Here is a 23410-nt window from a genome sequence, read left to right on the forward strand (position 1 = left end):
GTACATGTTTCTGACGTCTTTATCTTTCACCCAGCAAATTATTGCAGTCTTACACAGAAGACATATGACTGAGTTTATGCCACACTCTGCATATTCCAGATATATGGCGACAGTCTGTAAATAATCAAGTCTGGAACAGACAATCCAGTGATCAACTGCATCAGCATTGATCTACACTATTGGGATACAATGGCGTGTGAAAGCCTGACCACCCAATCCTGTGAGTTGCCTATTACAACTAGCAGCATGGGTTACTAGAGATCAGTTCTAACTTGGTGTAGCAGGTCATTTCTTTCCTGGTATAAACTTTCACCTGAGAGAATCTGGCCTCAGCCTGGGGAAGTTTCATCCCTGGATATTCTTACCTAGCTGGGCTGAAGTTTTCCCACCAAGGCAAAAGTTTCCCCACTGTCTAAACAAGGATATTTTGTTCTGTTTTCTATGAAAAGATGAGAGATTCTGTCTCACCTAGGCTATGTCTCCTTCCTTGTTCTAATATCAAAAGGGGGAGACTCTGGCCTAGCTAGGTTACTTCTTCCCCACCACTGGTCTCATACCAAAAGGGGAGAATCAGTTATTACAAACATCAATCTGACAGTAGTATTGACAATTTTGGTCCATATTTTTACCAAATAGTTCATTCTTGCCTCCGATTTAGATGAAGTGTCTTGAATGCATACATGCTTCAGTGACATATATCTCTAAATGCATCCTGCTCCTGATGCCATTCCTATGAGGACACATTGTATCAGTTTTCATATGTCCAAAACATGTCATCATAAGATGTAAATATTCAATCACACATTTGATGGGTACATAAGACATAGTATACACAGGTTGCTCTCTTACCATGCTGTTAATTATATAATATTTGGTGTATTTATGTATAAATGTAATGAACATTATTCATGTAAGCTTGTTTACTAATCCATAATCATTTTCAGTGAATGAAATAGGTCCATGGGCCAACCATACCACTTATCAAACTTTGTCTTTTGAATTGTGAATAACACACTACAGTGAAATGATAGAGGATACAGTATTTGCTATAGATATTGTGCTGATGTTTATGTCTGCTTCCAACTGTTACATTGATGAGGCTGATGTGGATGACAGATTTAAAGCCATGAGTGAGGGAATGAAATTTTGATTGGATATCCAAGTAAAAACTAGGTACTTAGTTAGAGTTTTGAATACAGCAATGATTTTGATAGAAGTCAATTTGGAATTAGTGGAACAATGTTGGTGAAGAAATAGTCTAGCTAGGCCAGAATCTCCTCTTTTTGATAGAAGCAAAGTGAGGAGAAAAGGGTGGTTTTCTAGTGGAAGCTCACTGAGCTACCATGATGCCTTTAAGCACTGAATACTCCACAGTATACTGTCCTTGTCCTCAAAGTCCTTGTTGTAACCTTGTTGTGCCACGCACCAGACAGGGATCAACAAGTACCATAACTGAACATCAACTGGTATCATATTTCTATGACAAATATGCCATAGATGTTTCAAATCTTACAGTTGTTTGTCATAACAGACATTTCCATAACAAACCTGGTAAGAAGTGCATAACCAGCATTCGCAATCCTGCTTTAAGGTAGAACGTATGAGCTGAAAGCAGGTTCAGGAGAAACGATCGGTACTCTTTTATCACACTTTCTTCTTGAGTGGGCCAATTTACTTTCTGCAAAACCAAAAGCATCAAATATGTTAATTTTTTGCTTCAATTCAACAGTGACCATAGTTAGTTGCAGCATATTATCACCTGATGCCTGAAGAATACACTGACCCACACTTAATTTGATTGACATTCCATTGTAAGAACATCACATATTTGAAAGGACAAATCATCTGACAGTTACTTGATGATTTCTTAGATTAAGTTTGAATCGTTTCCATGGAAGTCATGAAAAATACAAATGCCATATATCTGTAAACAACAGAAGTCACAACTTCAAGATCTGTCTCATATATCTGCCAAGATCTGTTGAAAGATATGAAACGGTTTTCAAGTTACGCTCTGGAAACGAAGCCTATCCCTCCATTTTGAAAATAATTCAGAATTGTTTCAGTGGAAACCGGGAAAAATAAAAATGCCAAAACACTGTAAATAGCGAAAGGCACCACTTTGGGGTCTGCCACATATATCTACCAAGTTTTGCTGACAGATATTAGGACCTTTTGGAGATGTGCTCTAGAAATGAAGCCCATCTCTCAATTTTGAGACTAAGTCCGCAATGGTTCCATGGAAACCCAGAAAACAATAAATCACAAAGATTGGTAAATAGCAAAAGGCACCACTTTGGGATCTGCCACACATATCTGCTAAGTTTTGAGTTCTGCTCCAGAAACGAAGCCCTTCCCTCCATTTTGAGACTATGTCCGAAATGTTTCCATGGAAACCCAGAAAATAATAAATCACAAATACCTGGAAATAGCAAAATGCACCATTTTGGGGTCTGGCACACATATTTACCAAGTTTTACAGAAAAAGATTGAATGGTTTTTGAGTTCTGCTTTGGAAACAAAGCCCATCCCTCCATTTTGAGACCAAACCTTTCCATGGAATCCAAGAAAACAATAAATCACAAAAACCTGTAAATATCAAAATGGCACCACTTTAGGTTCTGATTGGTATATCTACCAAGTTTTGCAGAAAAATCTTGAACAGTTTTTGAGCTCTGCTCCGGAAATGAAGCCCACCCCATCATTAGACTAACACCAAAATGTTCCATGGAAAAACAAAACAAAAAAAATCTGTAAACAGCAAAAGACACAACCATAGGATAAGAATATTATATCTATCAAGTTTGGTCTGAAACTATTGAACGGTTTGTGAGTAATGCTCAGGGAACAAAATGATTATGGATGGACGGACGGACGAGGCGTTAACTACATCCCCCGCCATGTAAAAAGGAAATATTAACAAGAATTGTTTGCAAGCAAAGAAACAGTCCCTTCCCTACCATATCCCATTTGAAATTATAGTATGCATTCATCAATGGAATCCATTTGAGATATCTATCACATGAAATTGGCTTGAGTGAACAGCAACTAAAATCAAAATACAAGTGAGTGAGTCAGTGAGTTTACTTTTACACTGCACTATTCCAGAAATATTCCAGCTAAATGGTGGCGGTCTGTAAATAATAGAGTCGGGACCAGACAATCCAGAGATCAACAACATGAGCATCAATCTGCACAATCGGGAACCGATGACATGTGTCAACCAAGTCAACTAGTCTGATGACCCGATCCCGTTAGTCACCTCTTACAACAAGCATAGTCGCCTTTCATGGCAAGCATGGGTTGCTGAAGGCCTATTTTATCCGGGGACCTTCACAGGTTACATTAAAATAACATCATGCAATCACCAATTAAAGGGGCACTGATGCGGAGCAATTTCCGTGGACTGGTTAAAACTTTTGTTATTGATTTTCTCCAGTGAGTACCCGGATGATATCCCAGAATTCGTGACTGGTTCGTGACCTCTGCTGCGCAGTCCGTATGTGGAACTGATAGTTTAATTATAGACAGATCAACTTCATTACAAATGTATTATGAAAACAAATGAAACACTTTGAAGATTAATCATCTGCCAGTGGTAGAAATGGTAAAAAAACTATTAGGACGGAAAAATACCGAAGCCAATGTACATCTCTATATTTTGTCTCATAACCCTAATTAGTTTATTGTCATATTTGTATGATTTTGAAAATTAATAAAAGAACACACGATCTGCTTATACCCATAGTAAATTTCTAACATAACAGCAACATTTATACATTGTATAGATTGCCAATGTGGATCGTATTTCACACACATACGCGATCAAGTGTGTGTTTTCTGTCATATCGATTCTGCCGAATGCTACAAAAAATAAATTAAAACAAAATGCAAATAATGAATGTAAAACAGACTAGTTTTATAGCAACAATGTCAGGCTACTACCTTGTTCAGGAATGTATCAATATCCACGTAAAAGAAATCGTATTCCATTCATCTGCAGCTGGTAAATAGTCCTGCTCTGTGTCGCGTGTCTTACACAACTGTCTAATTTGCGAAAAAGTGACACATCGTTTCACTTCTTTCGTTGGTGAAAACCTGATAAACCTATCACTGGTCACCCAAGATAGCACACCTGGCAACTAACTGTATGATGTCCGCTATTTTAAGTAATTTAGTTAACCAATAATGAGCAATCAATCAATCAACGCAAGGGTGGTTAATTCTTTGAAGGGAGGATGTTGTTTTTACAATCGCACTTTACGACAGGGTGTAGTCATCTACACACACTACCTTTTGACAAAAGTAATTAATCAATCAGTGTGTTATCGGTTAATCCTTTGATCGATGTTTGTTTTTGTAACTCAGCTGATAAACCCTCTTGCATCACTTACATGCACATATTACATAACATACAATACATTTGCCATTACAGACCTTAATTTATAATGTTGAGTATTTACTCCAGATAGGAGAAATGCCAAATGGGAACCTTTGTTGAGTAACCTGAGTGGTGTTACGACTAATGATACCTGTTATAAATTCATTAATTGACCATCAAGAGAATGATGACAAATAACACGTGTAGGTGTATGTAATGATAAGAGACTTGTATACAGTCTGCATGTGCAGTTAGGCCAGGCGAGCCGGACTGGTCCCCTACCCGGATGTGCCTGCCTCGCACGTGCTGCTCGCGAACCGTGTCACATGTATACACGTCGCATTCAGATCTTCAATAAAACTTGTAGTGAACAGTCATCTGTCGTTGGTCTTCATGTCACACTGTTACATGGTGTCAGAAGTGGTTTCGTCAGAGAATGGACAAACTACGACCACCCTCACCTTTGCTTTTGACTGGTAATCTTGCTGAGAACTGGCGTAAGTTCAAGCAACGGTTTGAGCTGTTTTTGACTGCTTCTGACAAGGACGGGAAAGGTGACAAGGTAAAGTCGTCTATTTTTTTGTCTACAATTGGAGAAGATGCACTTGAACTTTATAACACATTTCATTTTGAGAGTGAAACGGATGCCATGAGACTTAAGTCAATTTTGGATAAATTTGAAGCTTACTGCATTCCCAAACGTAACATTACCTTCGAGAGGCACAGATTCTTTACATGTAGCCAGAGGGAAGGGGAGAAAATAGACCAGTATGTTACAGAGTTAAAGAGCAGAGCAAAAACATGCGAGTTTGGAGATTTGCATGACTCACTCATACGAGATAGGATAATTTGTGGCATTGCAAGTGATGCATTAAGGGAAAGACTCTTGCGTGAAGATGATTTGACTTTAGACAAGACTATTACTATGTGCAGAGCTGCTGAAGCTAGTAAAGTTCAAGTTAAGGAACTTCATCCACTAGACCCTCAGCCAGTACATTCAGTTGAACAACAATCAAAATCTGGTCGTCGAAAATCTAACAGGAAAAAGTCACAGAGTTCTGGTTCACGTTCGATTGAGCAGTCTGATACGTGTGGCTATTGTGGATTTACACACGCTCCTAGAAAATGTCCTGCATCTGGAAAATCATGTGATAAATGTGGGAAACAGAATCACTTTGCTAGAGTTTGTAGGTCCAAAAATCAGTCATCGAAAAGTAAAGTTCACTTTGTTGAGAAAACCCAAGATGAACTCTTTGTGGATTCAGTTGATGCAGATGTCGTTTCTGGCAAAGATTGGATAGTCTCTTTACAAGTCAATAACACGTTCTTGCCACTTAAACTTGACACAGGTGCTCAAGCTAATATCCTTTCTGAGAAAGATTTCAACAGACTATTAGACAAGCCCAAACTGCGCCTCTCAAAGACTAAACTCACTGGTTACTCTCATGTTGATATTCCTGTAATGGGTCAGTTTACAGCTAAAGTTTGTCACAAGAACATACAACTTGATCTCATATTTGTTGTAACTCCAGAAGATGTTCAGTCTATTCTAGGGCTGAAAGCATGTGACCAGTTGAATTTGGTTCGCCGTGTTCTCTCTGTTGATGCTGAGTTACCTTTGAATGGAGGTGCAGTATTTCAGAAATATGCAGACGTGTTCAAGGGTCTAGGTAATCTGCCAGGTGTTCATCACATCAAGCTCGACAATGATGTTCCACCTGTCGTAAACGCATGTCGTCGAGTGCCCTTTGCTTTACATGACAGACTGAAGGAGGAACTCAATCGCATGGAGAAGCTTGACGTCATAACCAAGGTGAATGAACCAACGGATTGGGTGAGTCCTCTTGTAATTGTTGAAAAGCCAAACAAACAATTGAGAGTCTGCATTGACACTAAGGACTTGAATAAGGCCATTAAACGTGAACATTTTAAGCTTCCCACACGAGATGAAATCACTGCAAAGTTCTCGAATGCACGTTATTTCAGTAAACTGGATGCGTCAGCTGGATTTTGGCAACTGAGGTTGGATGAGGAGAGTTCGAAGGTCTGTACGTTTATAACACCTTTTGGAAGATATAGATTCTTACGGCTCCCCTTTGGCATATCTTCTGCTCCAGAAGTGTATCATAAGACAATCCACACTTTGTTTGATTCAGTGGAAGGTGTAGATACCTCCATGGATGATATTATTGTGTCAGGTTCGACACCTGAAGATCATGATAACCATCTTTCTCAGGTCCTTGATATCGCACGTCGGAATAACTTGAAGTTCAACCCAGACAAATGTGTATTTGGAGTCACCGAGTTAACATTTCTTGGCGATGTGATTAGCAGCGATGGTGTGAAGCCAGATGCCCGGAAGGTTGAAGCAATACAGTCTATGCAGAGACCTACCTGTAAGAAAGATATCCAAAGGTTTTTGGGTATGATAAATTACTTAGGTAAATTCATCCCTCGCTTGTCAGAGAAGACGCAACCACTTAGACAATTGTTGGATAAAGATGTTGATTTTCTGTGGCTACCTCAGCAGGAACAATCATGGTTGTCTCTGAAGCAAGCTGTGTCACAGGAGCCAGTCCTGAAGTTCTTTGATCCTGGGAGGAAAATCAAGATTTCATCTGACGCTTCCCAGAATGGGTTGGGTGCTGTCCTGCTGCAGAAGTATGATTCTGATTGGTTGCCTGTAGCGTATGCTTCCAGAGCTCTTACCTGTGCTGAAACAAGGTACGCTCAAATCGAAAAGGAAATGCTGTCAATAACTTTTGCATGTGAACATTTCCATCAGTACTTATATGGGCAGTCCATACTTGTAGAAACGGATCACAAACCACTTGTTTCAATTTTCAACAAATCTCTGAATGACTGCCCTCTCAGAATACAGAGATTCATGTTAAGAATGCAACAGTATGATGTTCAAGTCTCACATACCTCGGGAAAGTTCATGTTTACAGCTGATACATTGTCCCGCTCATGTCCTTCATCAAAGCCCGGATCTGTTTCGTCATCTGAAGAATGTGTTCAAGCCTACGTTGACATGATCGTCTCGTCTCTCCCTGTGTCCACGACACGCTATGCTGAGATACGTCAGGAGACAAGCCGGGATCCAGTGCTAGTCGCTTTGATGGAAATTGTTCAGTCAGGTTGGCCAGAGCATAGAAGTTCATGTCCCGTGAATCTTCGTGAGTATTGGAACTACAGGCATGATTTGACTGTTGTAGATGGTGTCATCTTCAAGGGTGTTAGGGTTGTAATACCTACCTCGCTCAGAAACTGCATGCTAAACAAAATTCATGCTGGTCATCTTGGTATGGAGAAATGTAAACGTAGATCCAGAGAAACTCTTTTTTGGCCACGACTCAATCATGATATTGACAATATTGTGTCTAACTGTTCTATGTGTCAAACATACAGGAACAGACAGCAGCCTGAACCTCTGCAACCTCATCCGACGGTTTCTCGCCCTTGGCAGAAAGTTGCCGCAGATCTCTTTTACTGTGGTGGGAAAGATTATCTGGTGATTGTAGATTATCTCTCCAACTATCCGGAGGTATGCTCCTTGACAGATACGTCGTCTCGTCGTGTCATCGCCTCCATGAAAACGGCGTTTGCTCGCCATGGTATCCCCGACGAGGTATTTACAGACAATGGTCCCCAGTTTCGTAGTCACGAATTTAGACAGTTTACACGTGACTGGCAATTCAAGCATAACACGTCTAGTCCAAACTACCCACAGTCAAATGGTTTGGCAGAAAAAGCTGTTCAGATTGTGAAAAACATTTTGCGTAAGGAAAGTCAGGATCCTTATATGGGGTTACTTGCTTACAGGAGCTCTCCTCTTGATAATGGGCGATCCCCAGCCGAGATTCTTATGGGCAGACGTATTCGCTCTAATCTCCCTATTCAGGAGAAACTTTTGCAAGTTCCCAGATCTCGTAAAGTTGTTAAATATAAGGAGAATCAGAAAGTAAAACAGAAGCGCTATTACGACAGGTCTACTAAGAGATTGAGTAGGCTTCAGTGTGGTGACAAAGTTGCAGCGCGTGATCATCAGCGGCGTGATTGGTCACAACGAGGTACGGTCATTCAGGACGTTGGCCCAAGGTCTTACTTTGTTCAGACAGATCGTGGTAGTCTACTTCGGAGGAATCGTCGTGATATTCTGTTGTCGTCACGCACGTTTGTGCCAGTGAAGAGTGCTGGAACCGCCGATGTTACATCTTCGTCGTCTACGACGTCCCCAGTGTCTGGGATGTCTCCGTCGCCGACTGTGACTAGATTTGGCCGTGTGTCCAAGCCACCCATGAGATTGGGAGTGGATTGTTAACTGTTGTATGTTTAACCATGTTCGTTGTTTCAGATGGTTCCCTGCCGTCTGGAGAAGTTTCGTGCTAGAGAGGGGAGATGTAATGATAAGAGACTTGTATACAGTCTGCATGTGCAGTTAGGCCAGGCGAGCCGGACTGGTCCCCTACCCGGATGTGCCTGCCTCGCACGTGCTGCTCGCGAACCGTGTCACATGTATACACGTCGCATTCAGATCTTCAATAAAACTTGTAGTGAACAGTCATCTGTCGTTGGTCTTCATGTCACACTGTTACAGTTTACACCATCAAACGCGAGTTACAGCAAGGAAGATGTAATCTCTGTGTGGCATGCAGCCTGAAAACACTTATGGGCCGAAACTGTTTTGAGGATACCAACGGAATTTCGTTACATAAGTAATACATACAGGCATTTGCTGTGTACTTGGGTAAATAGGTGAAATAAGGGGGTTTTTTTTACGTAAGAAAATTTTCAGATTTCTCTACCAAACGCAAAGTCATCATTTATTGTTTACGAATTCAAATAAATCAACTGTGTGTTTTTATTATCATAAATAATAAACCATTGTAGCTACCATAGCTATCACAGCTGAACCAACACTCAGAATTACCTAAATATGAAGCTTTGCGATCTTCCGGAGTGAAACAAATGGCTTGCTACGTGCCTGTAGACATCATATTTTCATGTAACATGATTGAATATCGAGGTTAAAAACAGAGAAATAGGATCAAATTGAGTAACTATACCATCCAAGCATCATATTTTCATGTAACATGATTAAATATCGAGGTTAAAAGCACAGAAATAGGATCATATTGAGTAACTTTTCCATCCAAGCATCCGAAAAAAACTACACTGCTGGGATATTTTGTTACGATCAGACTTGGAATACCATGGATATTTTTAAATAATGGCATATGATGGGCATCCGGCCTCCTGACTCTTTTGGGTGAAGAAATTCTGCTAATATGGACAGGAGCCCAGTTCCTTTGTCCGTCACGGTCGAAGGAGCGGGCGCTGACCAATTTGCAGTTTGGTTCCGTGATTAGACCGTTGGCGAGAAACATTATTCGCTCCGCATCAGTGCCCCTTTAAGATCACATGTATACTCTAGGGGGCAAAAATGCATAAATCACTCATTGACATCGCTATAAATGAAACCCCATAATTAAAACTGCTCATTTTCATCTTTAATTACCTTAAATCAACCTTTTTGACAACAGTGCACAATTTTCAACCGCAAACAAAATTTCATCCAATCAGAGCAGCGCATCTCTTTGATGTAATTATAGGTATAGATATGAGGGTCTATGCAGAATTCGTTTACATTTCAGGGGTTAACCTATTTCGTTTATAGATTTGTACAAACCTGAAATTGCAACAGCTGTTGTGAAAAATGAAAGCTATATGTTCTTACAATCTACTATCATTTAGTTTTGTCTCCTGCTTTGCCTAGTTTTCGAGTTACAACCCTTGTTTTCATAAATTATTCTGTCAAAATCACTTGCTATTGCTAGGTTGTAATCCGTGTTAGGTGGTATAACCTCCACGTTATTTGTCATCATTCACTTGATGCTCAGTTAATGAATTTATAACAGGTATAATTAGTGGTAACGCCACTTAGATTACCCAACAAAGGCCCCCATTTGGCATTTCTTGTGTCTGGATCGATCAAAGAATTAACCGAAAACGCGCTGATTGATTCATTACTTTTATGCGGATTTAAATAGGGGCTTTGTCAAAAGGTAGTGTTTATGTATGTACATTTACCAATCTATACTGTATACACTCTATTGTGTCTGTGTCTATGTAAAAACAACACCCTTATTTCAAAGGATTAACCGCCAATAAATTGATTGATTGCTCATTACTGGCTAACTTTATTACTTTTTTAAATGAATGACGCAGATTATGCAATTAGTTGCCAGGTGTGCTATCTTGGGTGACCAATGAGACTATACAGCAATGTGAAAAACCTGAAATGATACATCATGTTTTCATATATTAGACTGTTAAAAGACACATCACTTGGGAAATCTGCAGATGAATTATATATCACTCATTTTTTTTGAGGATATTGATGGGTACTCCTAGAACAAGGTAATAGCCTGACATTGCTCCTATAACTTTAATTTTAATATTTGCATTTTGTTTTTATTAAGTTGTCGTAGCTTTCAACAGAATCATTGTTTTCATCATGAAGTGTAATGATGCAGACGACATACACTAGGGCATGTGTGCGAATTATGATTCATATAGGCAAAGTATAAAATGTCTACATATTACATTCCTGTCATACATTTGCAAATCACTTCTTTTTATTAAGTTTCAAAATGCATACAAGTGTGATTATAAAGTAATTAGAATTATGAGACCAAGTATAAAGACGCATATTGACTAGTATCTACATACTGGTGAATGAACGTTTACAAACCAAGTAAAATTAGCAAGTGAAGAAATATATTGTGTCGTATTTTCACTTCGGCACCGACCTCGCTTAGGTCATGTTACAGGTTGCGTCATGCAAACTCCTTTTGGTTATGATTCAAATACATATTTAACTACTAGTAGATTCTAGTTTTGATTTTCTAACTTGATGAAAACAAACCATAATCTCATTAATTCCAATGGATTTGACTTCACGGTTTTCAATAATGGCAGCGCTCTATCTTAGGATGAATGCTGTTTAAGGTTGTTTTCACTGACTTACAAAATCAAAATTACTTTTCACTGGTAGTAAAATATGTATTTTATTGATGGACATTAGGATTTTGCATGACATTGCTTATAACATAACAATTTCACTCTTGGAAGCGAGGCTGGGGTTGATATAATTGATATAATATTGCTTACGTTAATATTGTCACTTTGACCACAACCTCGTTTCTGAGGAAGAAAGCGTTATATTCATGCAAAATCCTTTTGGTCAGCAATGTGTAGTAAGCAGTCGTGATTATATAAACTCGATGAATCTTGAACTCCATTTTCTATCCTGGAAGCGTGGTAGGAGGCGAACCATCCAATTTAGTACATACCACAGGCTTCCAGAACGCTTGCCTCACACACACTAACAACCAATTTAAGCACAAACTATGGGGTCCAGTGGAAATCTGTGCATAGTGACACCATCACCCGACCCCAAGGAGCAATTGATGGCAACACAACAATTTGGCATGTCTTTGGTGGCTCTGAGAAATTAGCAAAATGACGAGCTTCCTACACATTTTTTATATAACTAACTGAAAATCGTTCCTTCTGTGACGTCACTGCAGGGCTCTGGTGACAGAGTTACGTAACCAGTCTGTGGTTTCGTTTACGGGCGAGAGAGAAGCAGACGGCTTTTTACCAACTTTTGACTGCTCTTAAAAAAAAATGGTGTTCCGTTTATGAATAACCAGAAGTCTTTCATATGCAGTGGTAAAAAGAGTAAGAAAAAATTGAGTTTAGTCGTTCTTCAAGACCCAGGCCACGGTAAGCAAGCAAGCATCCCATAAATGTGCCAGCAAGATTAATGCCCCTTAGAATAGTCATTGAAGTAGTTCTGGTAGCACATGCCATTTTGTTTATTGTGTATTTCATTGGCTATTGTACGTTACACTCATTTTTGTATTAATCAACGAATCATAATCTTGACATTGTTTCAATTTTAGTTAAATAGTCTCGAACTCCATCAGTAGGGTTTAGACTCCCAACACAGGTCAGCTCTAGCCCTCAGCCCAGAGGGTTGTACCGAAAATCTGTAACCACCCATGTTATTCCATTCTTGTAAATAAAATCGTGATTAGCTTCTTGTGACTTCGGACTCTTTGCTGAGATAATTCCCCCAAGCAGACCAGCACGCCAGATAGATAAGGGATCTCACCGAAACCCCCACTTGGGCGAAAGACCCTTATCATAATGGTAAGAAAATTTGGCATACTAGGTATTGTCTTATTCTTTGATCAGTGATTAGAATTTAAATCAGTTTTGAGATGAGTATGTTATCTCATTAAGACTGAGCGACACACATCAGCAACAAATTAATTAACTCCTCACAGCAAGAGCTGCTTATGTGCCCCAGCAGAAAACACCTCCTATTCAGCGAGAGACCCCACTGTACCAATTATTTTAACCATTTTCATAGTACTGAGCAAATATTAGCTTTTCTTACGAATGATGCTACCTTTAGTGGCAATCAGAAGAAGTATTTGAAGTGTTTTGATTGCAATTGCTACTCATTATGATTGACTTATACAGCGTTTGGCAAATCAAACACATTATGAGATCTTTTAACAGAGGTAAGTGTCTTTCACTCTTCATTGGGAATGGATACTATAATACTTCTTATGCACATTGATTGAATTAGATGTTTGGGTTTAAAGATTACTGGAGATTACATTTGCTTCAGCTGTCCAGTAAATTGGAAATAATATACACAATTTCAAGGACACACAAAGAGTCAAAATGCGGTTGAATAGTTAATAGTTTACTTTTAGGTATTATTACAGTGGCATGTTTCATAATGAAATATATTGTATAAACATAAATAATTATACATCGAAGATCAAATAGATTAGACCTTACTTAACTTACTAGTTTATAGCTTACTGAAATGTAACAAATTATTTTCCATAATCTAAAGTTGATAATGTTACCTAATCAAATATAAAGTGGTAAGTCATGCGTTTGCATCAACTATATATACATGTCAGTGTTATTACAACAATGAAATCACTGCTATGTCTGTTACGAAACACAGTGAGTTGGCAATTCACAAAAATTCTTAGACACAGACAGAAGTAATATCATATGCTATTACAGGTGAACCACACAATGGTAGTTCAAGCATTTTTGTTCAAACTATTGAAAGTGTCAAGTTGATTTGAACTTTCACTTGTCTATGCAATTAATACGAGCATTGTGTAAAACATTTGTATTGGATCTCTGTAATTTTCAAATCCGGTCTAATTATCATGTGTATTAATGAACTCAGCCTCTGTTGATCCCTCGTCAATAAAAGCTGGATAGTATATCAGTTACAGTATTGATACACATGCATATAATGATTCAGTCAGATTGCAGTAAAGAGATAACTGAACACCTCTTTCGACCTTGAAATAACAGCCTCTGGCAGAATGCACATGTAGTTACGTCCATGTTGAAAGATTTGTCCTGTGACAAGTGTAAAATAATCAGATGCGCTCTTGTATCATTGGGCAACTTGCTTTATGGAGTCATATCCCTCCCTGTAATGTTTATGCCCATCTTCAGAAATATTACAGGAGATTGAACTGTAAGTTTATAAAATACAATGAATAATTCAGTGTTGAGTCGCTTTGATAATTCTGTAATACGTGTACTACAGTATTGATATTCATTCGTATCAAGGTCAATTTATATTTTCATGTACAGCAAACCGTTATGTTTTACGAGGGGATGTCAATAAGTTTTGAGCCTTGAGCATTTTCCACACCCAGGTGGCACAGCCTATGGTATGACATTGAACCTTGGGGTGTAGATGATGTGATACATAAGTTTTGGTATCCTACTCTCAGAAGTTATTGAATAGCTCACATTGACAGAAACAGACCCCCCTCACGGCAGTGAAAATGAATAAAACTGAGTATAGAGCAGTAATTAAGTTTTTAGTTCTTGAAGGAAACTCGGCGAAGAACATTGAAGAAAGGCTTTCAGCAGTTTATGGGAAGTCTTCCCCTTCATCTGCTACCATCAAACGATGGGTCAATGAATTTAAGCATGGTAGAGAGAGTCTTGAAGATGACCCCCATCCAGGTCGCCCAACAACAAGCACTAGTCAGGAAAACATTGACAGAGTGCATAGACTTGCGCTGGAAAATTGTCGAATCACACTCCACATGTTAGAGGAGACCACAGGCATTTCACACGGATCCCTAGAGACAATTCTTCATGAACATCTCGTCATGTCTAAGGTGTGCACAGGATGGGTGCCAAGAATGCTTACAGATGAAATGAAGCAACAAGAATCCAGTGGATTTTCACTTTAGGCTAGTAACCTGTGATGAAACCTGGATCCACCACTATGATCCTGAGAGCAAACAAGAATCCATGGAATTGAAACATTTCACTTCTCCCAGGACCAAAAAGTTCAAAGCCTCCAGATCAGTGCAGAAGGTAATGGCGACAGTCTTCTGGGATAGCAAAGGCGTCATCCACATAGATTACTTACCAAAAGGAAGTACAACGAATGGGGAATATTACGCTAACTTGTTGAGGCAAGTGCGACAATCAATCAAGGAGAAGCGCCAGGGCAAGATCAGACGTGGTATTCCTCTACATCAAGACAATGCTCCAGTACACACCTCTCGCGTTGCAGCCGCTGCTGTCCAGGAATGCGTTTACAAAATCTTACCGTATCCCCCTACTCTCCAGACCTGGCACCAAGTGATTACCATCTGTACCCAAATCTCAAGAAACACTTGCGTGGTCGTAGATTTCAGGACGATAATGAGCTTATTGCTGCTACTGAGGCTAAATGGCGCATTCTACAGAGATGGCATCAGCGCCTGGCAGAAAAGATGGAACAAGTGTCTTGACTCACAAAGGGACTATGTTGAAAAATAAATGTGGTTCATATCAATATTTTGTGTTTTTCTATGCAAGGCTCAAAACTTATTGACATCCCCTTGTATGTACTAGTTGTGTAAATTGTATATGAAAATATATACTATCTCTCAATTAGTAGTTGGATTTCAATCACTCAATTTTACTTATCGAAAAACACTAAAATGTGTTTACGACCTCTGAGCCTAATAAACTTGCCAAAGTGTCTACTCCAATTTGTCTTATGTGTATATTTAATATCTCGTTACCAGTATGTATGTTCCATAACAATGTATTGTGTGTATTTATGTACTGTGTTACACAATAGCTCGACCTGACAAAGCCGAAACCTAGCATACTTACTGGTCTTCAATATAGCCAATAATCAATATCTATGCAAGCTACTGCGTGACCAAACAAGCTCTTCAGAAATTTCCTCCACTCCCTATCACCTGTCCTTTCCTCTGTGACAGGTATATCATGATACGATTGGTCAGAGATAACAAATGACCAGCTACTATTTTGAATAGTTGAGATGCCAAACATTTTATTTGGGAAATATTATGACGCCCTACAATACAACTCTTTGGTTTATGTCTTTACAAGGAATATGCAGTATACATTTTTTATGTGTATGTTCATATGATCACATATGTTTTCTGCATTAAATCTATATGCAACAAAGTGCCAAGCTATAAAAGTGCTATATGTTAGTCACAGCCTATGTACCCTCCTTAAAATAATCCATAAAGAAAAGACATTTGCTTGTAATTATGATAGTCACAATTACTTTGTACCCATTCCAGATTCACAAAATCAATTTCAATAAGCAGCTACTTAATCTATAAGTATAAATATTCCTTTTATATATACTTTTGGCATTGTCTGAAGTGTATATTGGGCAAAAACAATTTTAAAGTTTTAAGTACTACAGAACAGCTTTGTCAGCATTTATAACAAGTACATGTGAACTATTTTCACTAGAGTTGTGACAATTAATCAATATGCAAGATATCGCGATTCAAGAGCTGCACGATACGATACAGCGATACGATTGTCATGTATTGATTCAACACGATACTTACATCCGTAGCAGTCTACCAAAAGTCTCCCCTTCTATTTAGATTTTCATGGAAAATATTGCCATGGACATGCTCCGGCTGAGGGAATTTTCACCAATTTATTTTGTTATCTGTGCAAATAAGCCAGTTGTACCAATGTTGATCCCTGCTGTTCCATTTTTTTTGGAAACACTACTTTACTGACACATGTTAAACATTTTTAATAAAATGTCTTTCATGATGATGTGGGTTTTTTTCTTGGGAGAAGAATACCTTCTCTGAAATGATATAACAGCACATTATTTCCAGTACCTTTATTTTTCTGTATACAAGGACAAAATATCGTGATACGTATCGTATTGTATGTATCGGACTACCAGTATCGTGATACGTACCGTATCGTGGCATGGGCATATCGTCACAACTCTAATTTTCACACAAAGTAATCGTCTTTTTATTTATACACATGTAATTCATATCAGTTCTCACTTACAAACCTTTGGGTGTGCTTTGTGTGAAGTCCTGTGGTCATAATATCCATGGAAAGTTTCAAACATCTGAGCTATCTTGGTGCCTCTGTCTCTCAGCTTGTGATATACATAACAAATAACAATAAGTACATTTGTAATGTGCCAAATCCAGACACAAAAAGTGTATGCTCATAGCGCTACGAGTGAGATACAGACATCACCACGTTAAAAGATTGCAACTAGAAAGATTAAAGTCTATAGAACTGGGTGAAGAGAAATGTCTTGAGACTGTCTTTAAACATTTGGAGAGTTGGGATTCCTTTAAGATGATCTGGGAGTTTGTTCCAGAGAGTGGTAGCATTGTAAGTAAAAGATCTCTGACCAAATCGTTTCAGACGTCAGGTTGGAACAGAGAATAAATGTTGTTGGGCAGATTGGAGGACTCTAGATGGATGGTAGACTGGTGTGAGTTCTGACAGGTACGAAGGTGCTGACTGGTAATAACACTGATAGGCCAATGAAAGCACTTTATACTGAACACGTGCTTCAACAGGTAGCCAGTGCAGTTTCATCAGTAAGGGTGTGACGTGCACAGATTTCTTTGATCATGTAACTAACCTTGCGGCAGAATTCTGAATGTGCTGAAGCCTGGACAGTAGTCCAACTTGGATAGCACTAAACTTCCGACAAGCATGTGAGCAGTAGCAGTAGACAACAGGTGCCAGATGCTGCCGATGTTCTTGAGATGATAGTGACAAACATTGCAGGTCATAGTGATCCATCTACAGGTTGTTGTCCAGGATAACTCTGGCATTTCTAACACTATCATTGAGAAGAACATGGGAATGTCCATAATTAACAGAGGAGACATTTGCCTTGTTTCGCTTATCACGTGTACCAATCAATATGGCTTCTGTCTCGTCTGTGTTTAATTTGAACATATTTGTGTTCATCCAACTCTGAATGTTGCTGGTGCAGATACCCATATGAGAGACAGCAGTCTGAGCATTCTGAGGCTGGAAGGAATCAAGCAACTGAGTGTCATCAGCATAGAAATGGTGACGAAAGAGTCTTGCTAGAGGAAACGCCCTGGATAACAACAGATTGAAACTTGTCAGTGAGGTAAAATGTGAACCAGTCTAAAGCAACTCTGTTGATGCCAATAGAGTTCTTAAAGTTGCTAGGAGTCTCTCATGATCAATTGAGTCAAAGACAGAGGACAAGTCCAACAACACCAGTAGGCCGACATTACCAGTCGCACGTTGTAAGTGCCTCACTGGAAACTCTCAGAAGTGCTGTTTCAGTACTGTAGCCTGGTCGATACACCAACTGAAACTTGTCAAGAAGGGAATATCTTGAAAGGTGTGAAGAAAGCCTCAGCTTCACAGCCCTCTCAATGAATTTTGACAGAAATGTCAGGTTAGAAACAGGACGATAATTCTTTCATTCTGAGTCATTCAATCCTTGTTTCTTTATAAGCGGACATACAACTGCCTCTTTAAGAACCTTGAGAACTGTTGCAGAATGGAGACTCTGGTTAAAAATCCTGGTGATGTGACTGGAAGAAGTAAGTCCAAGTAGGTCAACAGGATCTTTGTTGGAATAGGATCAAGGCTGCACGTAGTTGGCTTGCTGGAGAGCACATCTTGTTCAGAGAATGACTCAAATATGTCCAGTTTTTCTCCCACAAACTGAGCAGGTACATGATCAGTGTCAAAGTTATTCACTGAAAAAGTTTCTTGAAAATTTTGACATATCTTTCAACCTTATCCATGAAAAAGTGTTGAGATGTGATACACCACAAAGCTTCATGAATAGATTTAAACCCAATAGTCTGTAGTTTCATCTCAAACCAAAATCAGCTGAAGGATAACTGTCTGGTAACTTGTCGAAAACAACATTTGATGAGGCCATGAGTTTATCAAAAGCATTGTTCTTCACACTCAATGTGGAACTTGAAGTACTGATTTCCAACACAAAGACTGTTAGATAAATCAGTTTGAAGGCTTTGAGAACTGATACCAGCATCTTAGAGTCCAACAAACTGCCTTACGCAGTTGAAGTCTTGCTCCCGTATATCGTATTGATAAGAACAATGTCGTGTAGTCCCTGAGTATCCAGCACTTTTTCTACAAGGTCCCCTACTGTTTTATTAATGTCTAATAGGGCGTTCATGTGTTTTGTTGACTTTACATCTGTTCCATTAAAGTACGCCAACGTGCACCAAAGAATCACAACAAATCGTCTCGTGCAGTTCACGCCTGGCGATTTAGCAGCCATTTTCTTCAAAAGCAAATTGTCTATACACGCAATGTCATGTATACTGTGGTACAAAATACACTACTGGATAATTTCCATGCCCACTTTGCAAGACGCGCTGTGATTAGTAGATTCTTTTAAACTGGTTACAGGTGTATGCTGTGTCTTATTTAAAAAATGTGAATGATTTTCTTTTGTATGAATCAATTTACAGTAAACCAATTTTTAATTGTTGATGTTTAGAGAATCTCACCCAGGTGTCTACTGATATCAATTATATCAACACAAGTTGATAAAGTTACAAATATCTACAATATCTTTACTTTTATCAACGAGTGTTGTCACTAGACAAGAGGGTGAGATTCTATCACCAAAAATCATTCTTCATTAATTTTCAGTGAACAAACATTGTTCAATGCCCTGACAATAGCAAATACAAAATCTACTTCCAAAACAAAATCTCCTAGGAGATGTCGGCTGACCTCACACAAGATATCTCCTGTGGAACACTGTTTTTGATGATACATTTATATTTTGCAACAGTATTACTGACTGGTACCTTGATACAAACTATTCTGCCTGTTTCTCACGCCATAAATGTTTTTAAAAATCCTTGGGTATTATCTACACCATTATCAAATAGATGAATAATAGTAATAGAAAAAAAATGGTACAATGATTTAACATTAAAGAAAACCATTTTCATATTTAACATATAATATGTTAAGAAATTACAAAATACTTCCAAGTATATATGGGGCAGTGAGGTAGCCGAGTGGATAAAGAGTTTGCTGGTCTTGCTGAAGACCCAGGTTTGATTCAACACATGGGTACAATTTCTGATGCCCATTTCTAGTGTCGACCGCCATGATACCCTAATGTTTTGCTGGAAGTTGCTAAAAGCGGTATAAGACCATGCCTGCTCACTCACTCACTCCCAGTATGTGTATGCAAGAGCTGACACAAAAGAAACAATTACATGTATCTTTTTGCTGAATTCGACATGCAGGTCCATAAATAACTCTCGAAGCTGTCGCCTTACCTTGTGCATTTTTATTTCCTTAAACAAGATATTTGCCAATATTTTTGGACCTATCAACGTGTAAATCCTTAGTCCTTTTATTTTTCCTTGTTTCTAACAACTATGCAGATGCCTATGTACATTACCAATTAATATTGATATTAATGTATCACAGTATATATCCATTTGGATGAAATATGTTTTACAGTATGGATTATCCGCTGCAGTGGATATCTGGAACAGTGCAAGGCATTCAGCAGTAGGTATTTATATTTATAATATAACAATATGTCCTGCAGTAGATTTGTGGTACTGAGTCAATAGGTTCAGTTTTATGTCGCACTCACCAATATTCAAGTTTTTTGACGGCGGTCTGCAAATATTCGAGTCTAGACAAGACAGTCAAGTGATCAACATCGTGAGCACTAATATCCACAACTGAAATAAGATGACATGTAAATATCTGGGAATATAAACTTTAGGATTCTCTGAAACACAGGAGACAAATGGTATAGACCTCACACCATCATTCACAGTTTATGTGACTACTATTGCTTCAGTTTACCAAGACTGGTCCCCTGTTAACCAAGTTAGCAGGCCAGACCATCCGATCCCATTAGCTGCCTCTTGTGATGAGCATGGACTACTGAAGATCAATTCAGGTATCTGGTACAGTACAAAGGTGTCTGGTACAGCAAATGGGTGTTCATTAAAGTATGAACGTATCCAAAATGACAGTTTTCTGGTATAGTACAATCCCCATTATCGTATCCACTACAATACAAAACTGTTACAGTACAATGCTAACCGCTACAGACTGTTACAGTACAACGCTAACCGCTACAGACTGTTACAGTACAATGCTAACCACTACAGACTGTTACAGTACAATGCTAACCGCTATAGACTGTTACAATACAATGCTAACTGCTACAGACTGTTACAGTACAATGCTAACTGCTACAGAAGGAACCTGTTTTGTATAGTAAAACAAAAACAAGTGTATCCATTATGGTTGACATCTGTTACAGTATATGACATCCAACAGAGTAGATATCCGTTACAGTATAAAGGTATTCACTACAATACACTGTTGTTGGTATCCGGTACAGTATCCACTACAGTTGATATCTGATACATTACAAGATCAGTACATCCACTGCAACTGTTAGCTGGTACAAGTGTATTAACTTCATAATGTGCCTTGTACAATACAACAGTATCAGCGACAGATGTATCTGGAACAGTGTAAGGACTTTCACTACAGTGTGTATGATAATATATGGCATTTTGTAAAATTAAAGAGATCTACTGTACTGATATCGTGTACAGTACAATCATATCCATGGTGGCAGGTATACTTACAGTATAAGGGTATCCATTTCAGTAAGTACTTTGTACATAAAAGTACTAAGATATCCACTAAAGCAGGTATCTGATATGGTACGAGGGTATCCACTGCAATAGGTATCTAACATAATGCAAGGGTTTCTCTTTAAAAGGTACCTGGTACAGTAAAAAGTTACAGTTAGGTACAATACAAATGTATGCCATGCAGAGGTATTTTGTACAGTACAAGGATGTTCACTTTAGAAGGCAACTGGCACTGAAACGGTGTCTGCTAACACTATATGTTTATGTATATGTGGGTATCCACCACAGCATTGTGCCTCCATGGCAAAATTAGAAAGGGTGTGTAGTAAAGTGCATGGTTACCAATGGTTTCATCTCATCCCTGAATTTAGCCCTGAATGACCATTTAACCAAAACATTACTGATATTGATGTTTAATGTACTTAATACTATATCTCTGCTGTTCCCATAAGCTTTCCACCTGTAGGATATTCCATCTGTTGGAGTCATTTCACCTGGATGATAGTCCACCTGTATGAGTGTCATGCCACCTGTGTCTGTGTTGTCACACCTGTATGACTTGTCATTCCACCTGTATGGGTGTCATGCCACCTGTGTCTGTGTTGTCACACCTGTATGACTTGTCATTCCACCTGTATGAGTGTCATGCCACCTGTGTCTGTGTTGTCACACCTGTATGACTTGTCATTCCACCTGTATGGGTGTCATGCCACCAGTGTCTGTGTTGTCACACCTGTATGACGTGTCATTCCACCTGTATGGGTGTCATGCCACCTGTGTCTGTGTTGTCACACCTGTATGACTTGTCATTCCACCTGTATGAGTGTCATGCCACCTGTGTCTGTGTTGTCACACCTGTATGACTTGTCATTCCACCTGTATGGGTGTCATGCCACCTGTGTCTGTGTTGTCACACCTGTATGACTTGTCATTCCACCTGTATGGGTGTCATGCCACCTGTGTCTGTGTTGTCACACCTGTATGACTTGTCATTCCACCTGTATGGGTGTCATGCCACCTGTGTCTGTGTTGTCACACCTGTATGACTTGTCATTCCACCTGTATGGGTGTCATGCCACCTGTGTCTGTGTTGTCACACCTGTATGACTTGTCATTCCACCTGTATGAGTGTCATGACACCTGTGTCTGTGTTGTCACACCTGTATGACTTGTCATTCCACCTGTATGGGTGTTATCACACTTGCACTGCATTAGTGTATTCTGTTAAAATTATGTCATATTGCATCAATGTATTGTGTAACATAGACAGGTAGAAATGCATAGAAGAGAAATCTGTTGGGAAAATGTTGCATTTTCAAACATGTATAACTCGTCCAGAAATATACATCAGTGCATGAAATTGTACACCAGTTTAGAAGAAAGTAATGTCTATACCACCAAGTGGGTACTTTTAGATAACGGAGACACTGAGCGCGATGGTGACGACATAGCATGACACCAACGTTGAGTTTCTTGGCTCTCAGACCAATCTCTTTCAACCTGTTCTGTACCACCCTGGGCCCGGTTGTTCAATACGGTTATTTGAACACTCGGTTAACTCTTAACTGAGTGTTAAATCCTTAACGCGCCGTTAGCTAACCGAACGTTAAAAGAGTGTTGCACAATCCATGTTTAACACCGCCGTTTGCTAACGTCATGGTTATCTTTAACGTCGTGGTTATAGGCATGTTTAAAGTTCTATCCATCCCGTAATGCAATAGTTTGTTTACTTCCGTCAATGTCAACAATGGAGGCACCGAAAAAGAAATCACCGTCTGAAAACCTAAAACCAATAAAGAAAAAAAGTAGGAATTTCTTGGTGGAGGATCACACTCTTTGAAAAAATAAGTTTTGACAGTACTAGTCATATTATGGATGTAGTTTCTGTAGTTTCACAATTTATAAGAAAAGATGACAATATACTACATGAGAAGTAGGTAATAGTGATTTGGATGACCCT

General features: G+C 38.9%; 1 protein-coding gene across 1 annotated transcript in view; it reads right to left on the bottom strand.

The window, feature by feature from the left end:
* The window catches only part of LOC137283500 (RNA polymerase I-specific transcription initiation factor RRN3-like), a 302356-nt gene that overhangs the window by 223264 nt on the left and 55682 nt on the right, over nucleotides 1-23410 (bottom strand). The window contains exon 5 of the mRNA XM_067815033.1: nucleotides 1549-1678. Coding sequence (XP_067671134.1) covers nucleotides 1549-1678 — 130 coding nt within the window. The remainder of the gene's footprint in view (nucleotides 1-1548; nucleotides 1679-23410) is intronic.

This window comes from Haliotis asinina, chromosome 5 (genome assembly GCF_037392515.1).
Source record: "Haliotis asinina isolate JCU_RB_2024 chromosome 5, JCU_Hal_asi_v2, whole genome shotgun sequence".
Taxonomy (NCBI): Eukaryota; Metazoa; Mollusca; class Gastropoda; order Lepetellida; family Haliotidae; genus Haliotis; species Haliotis asinina.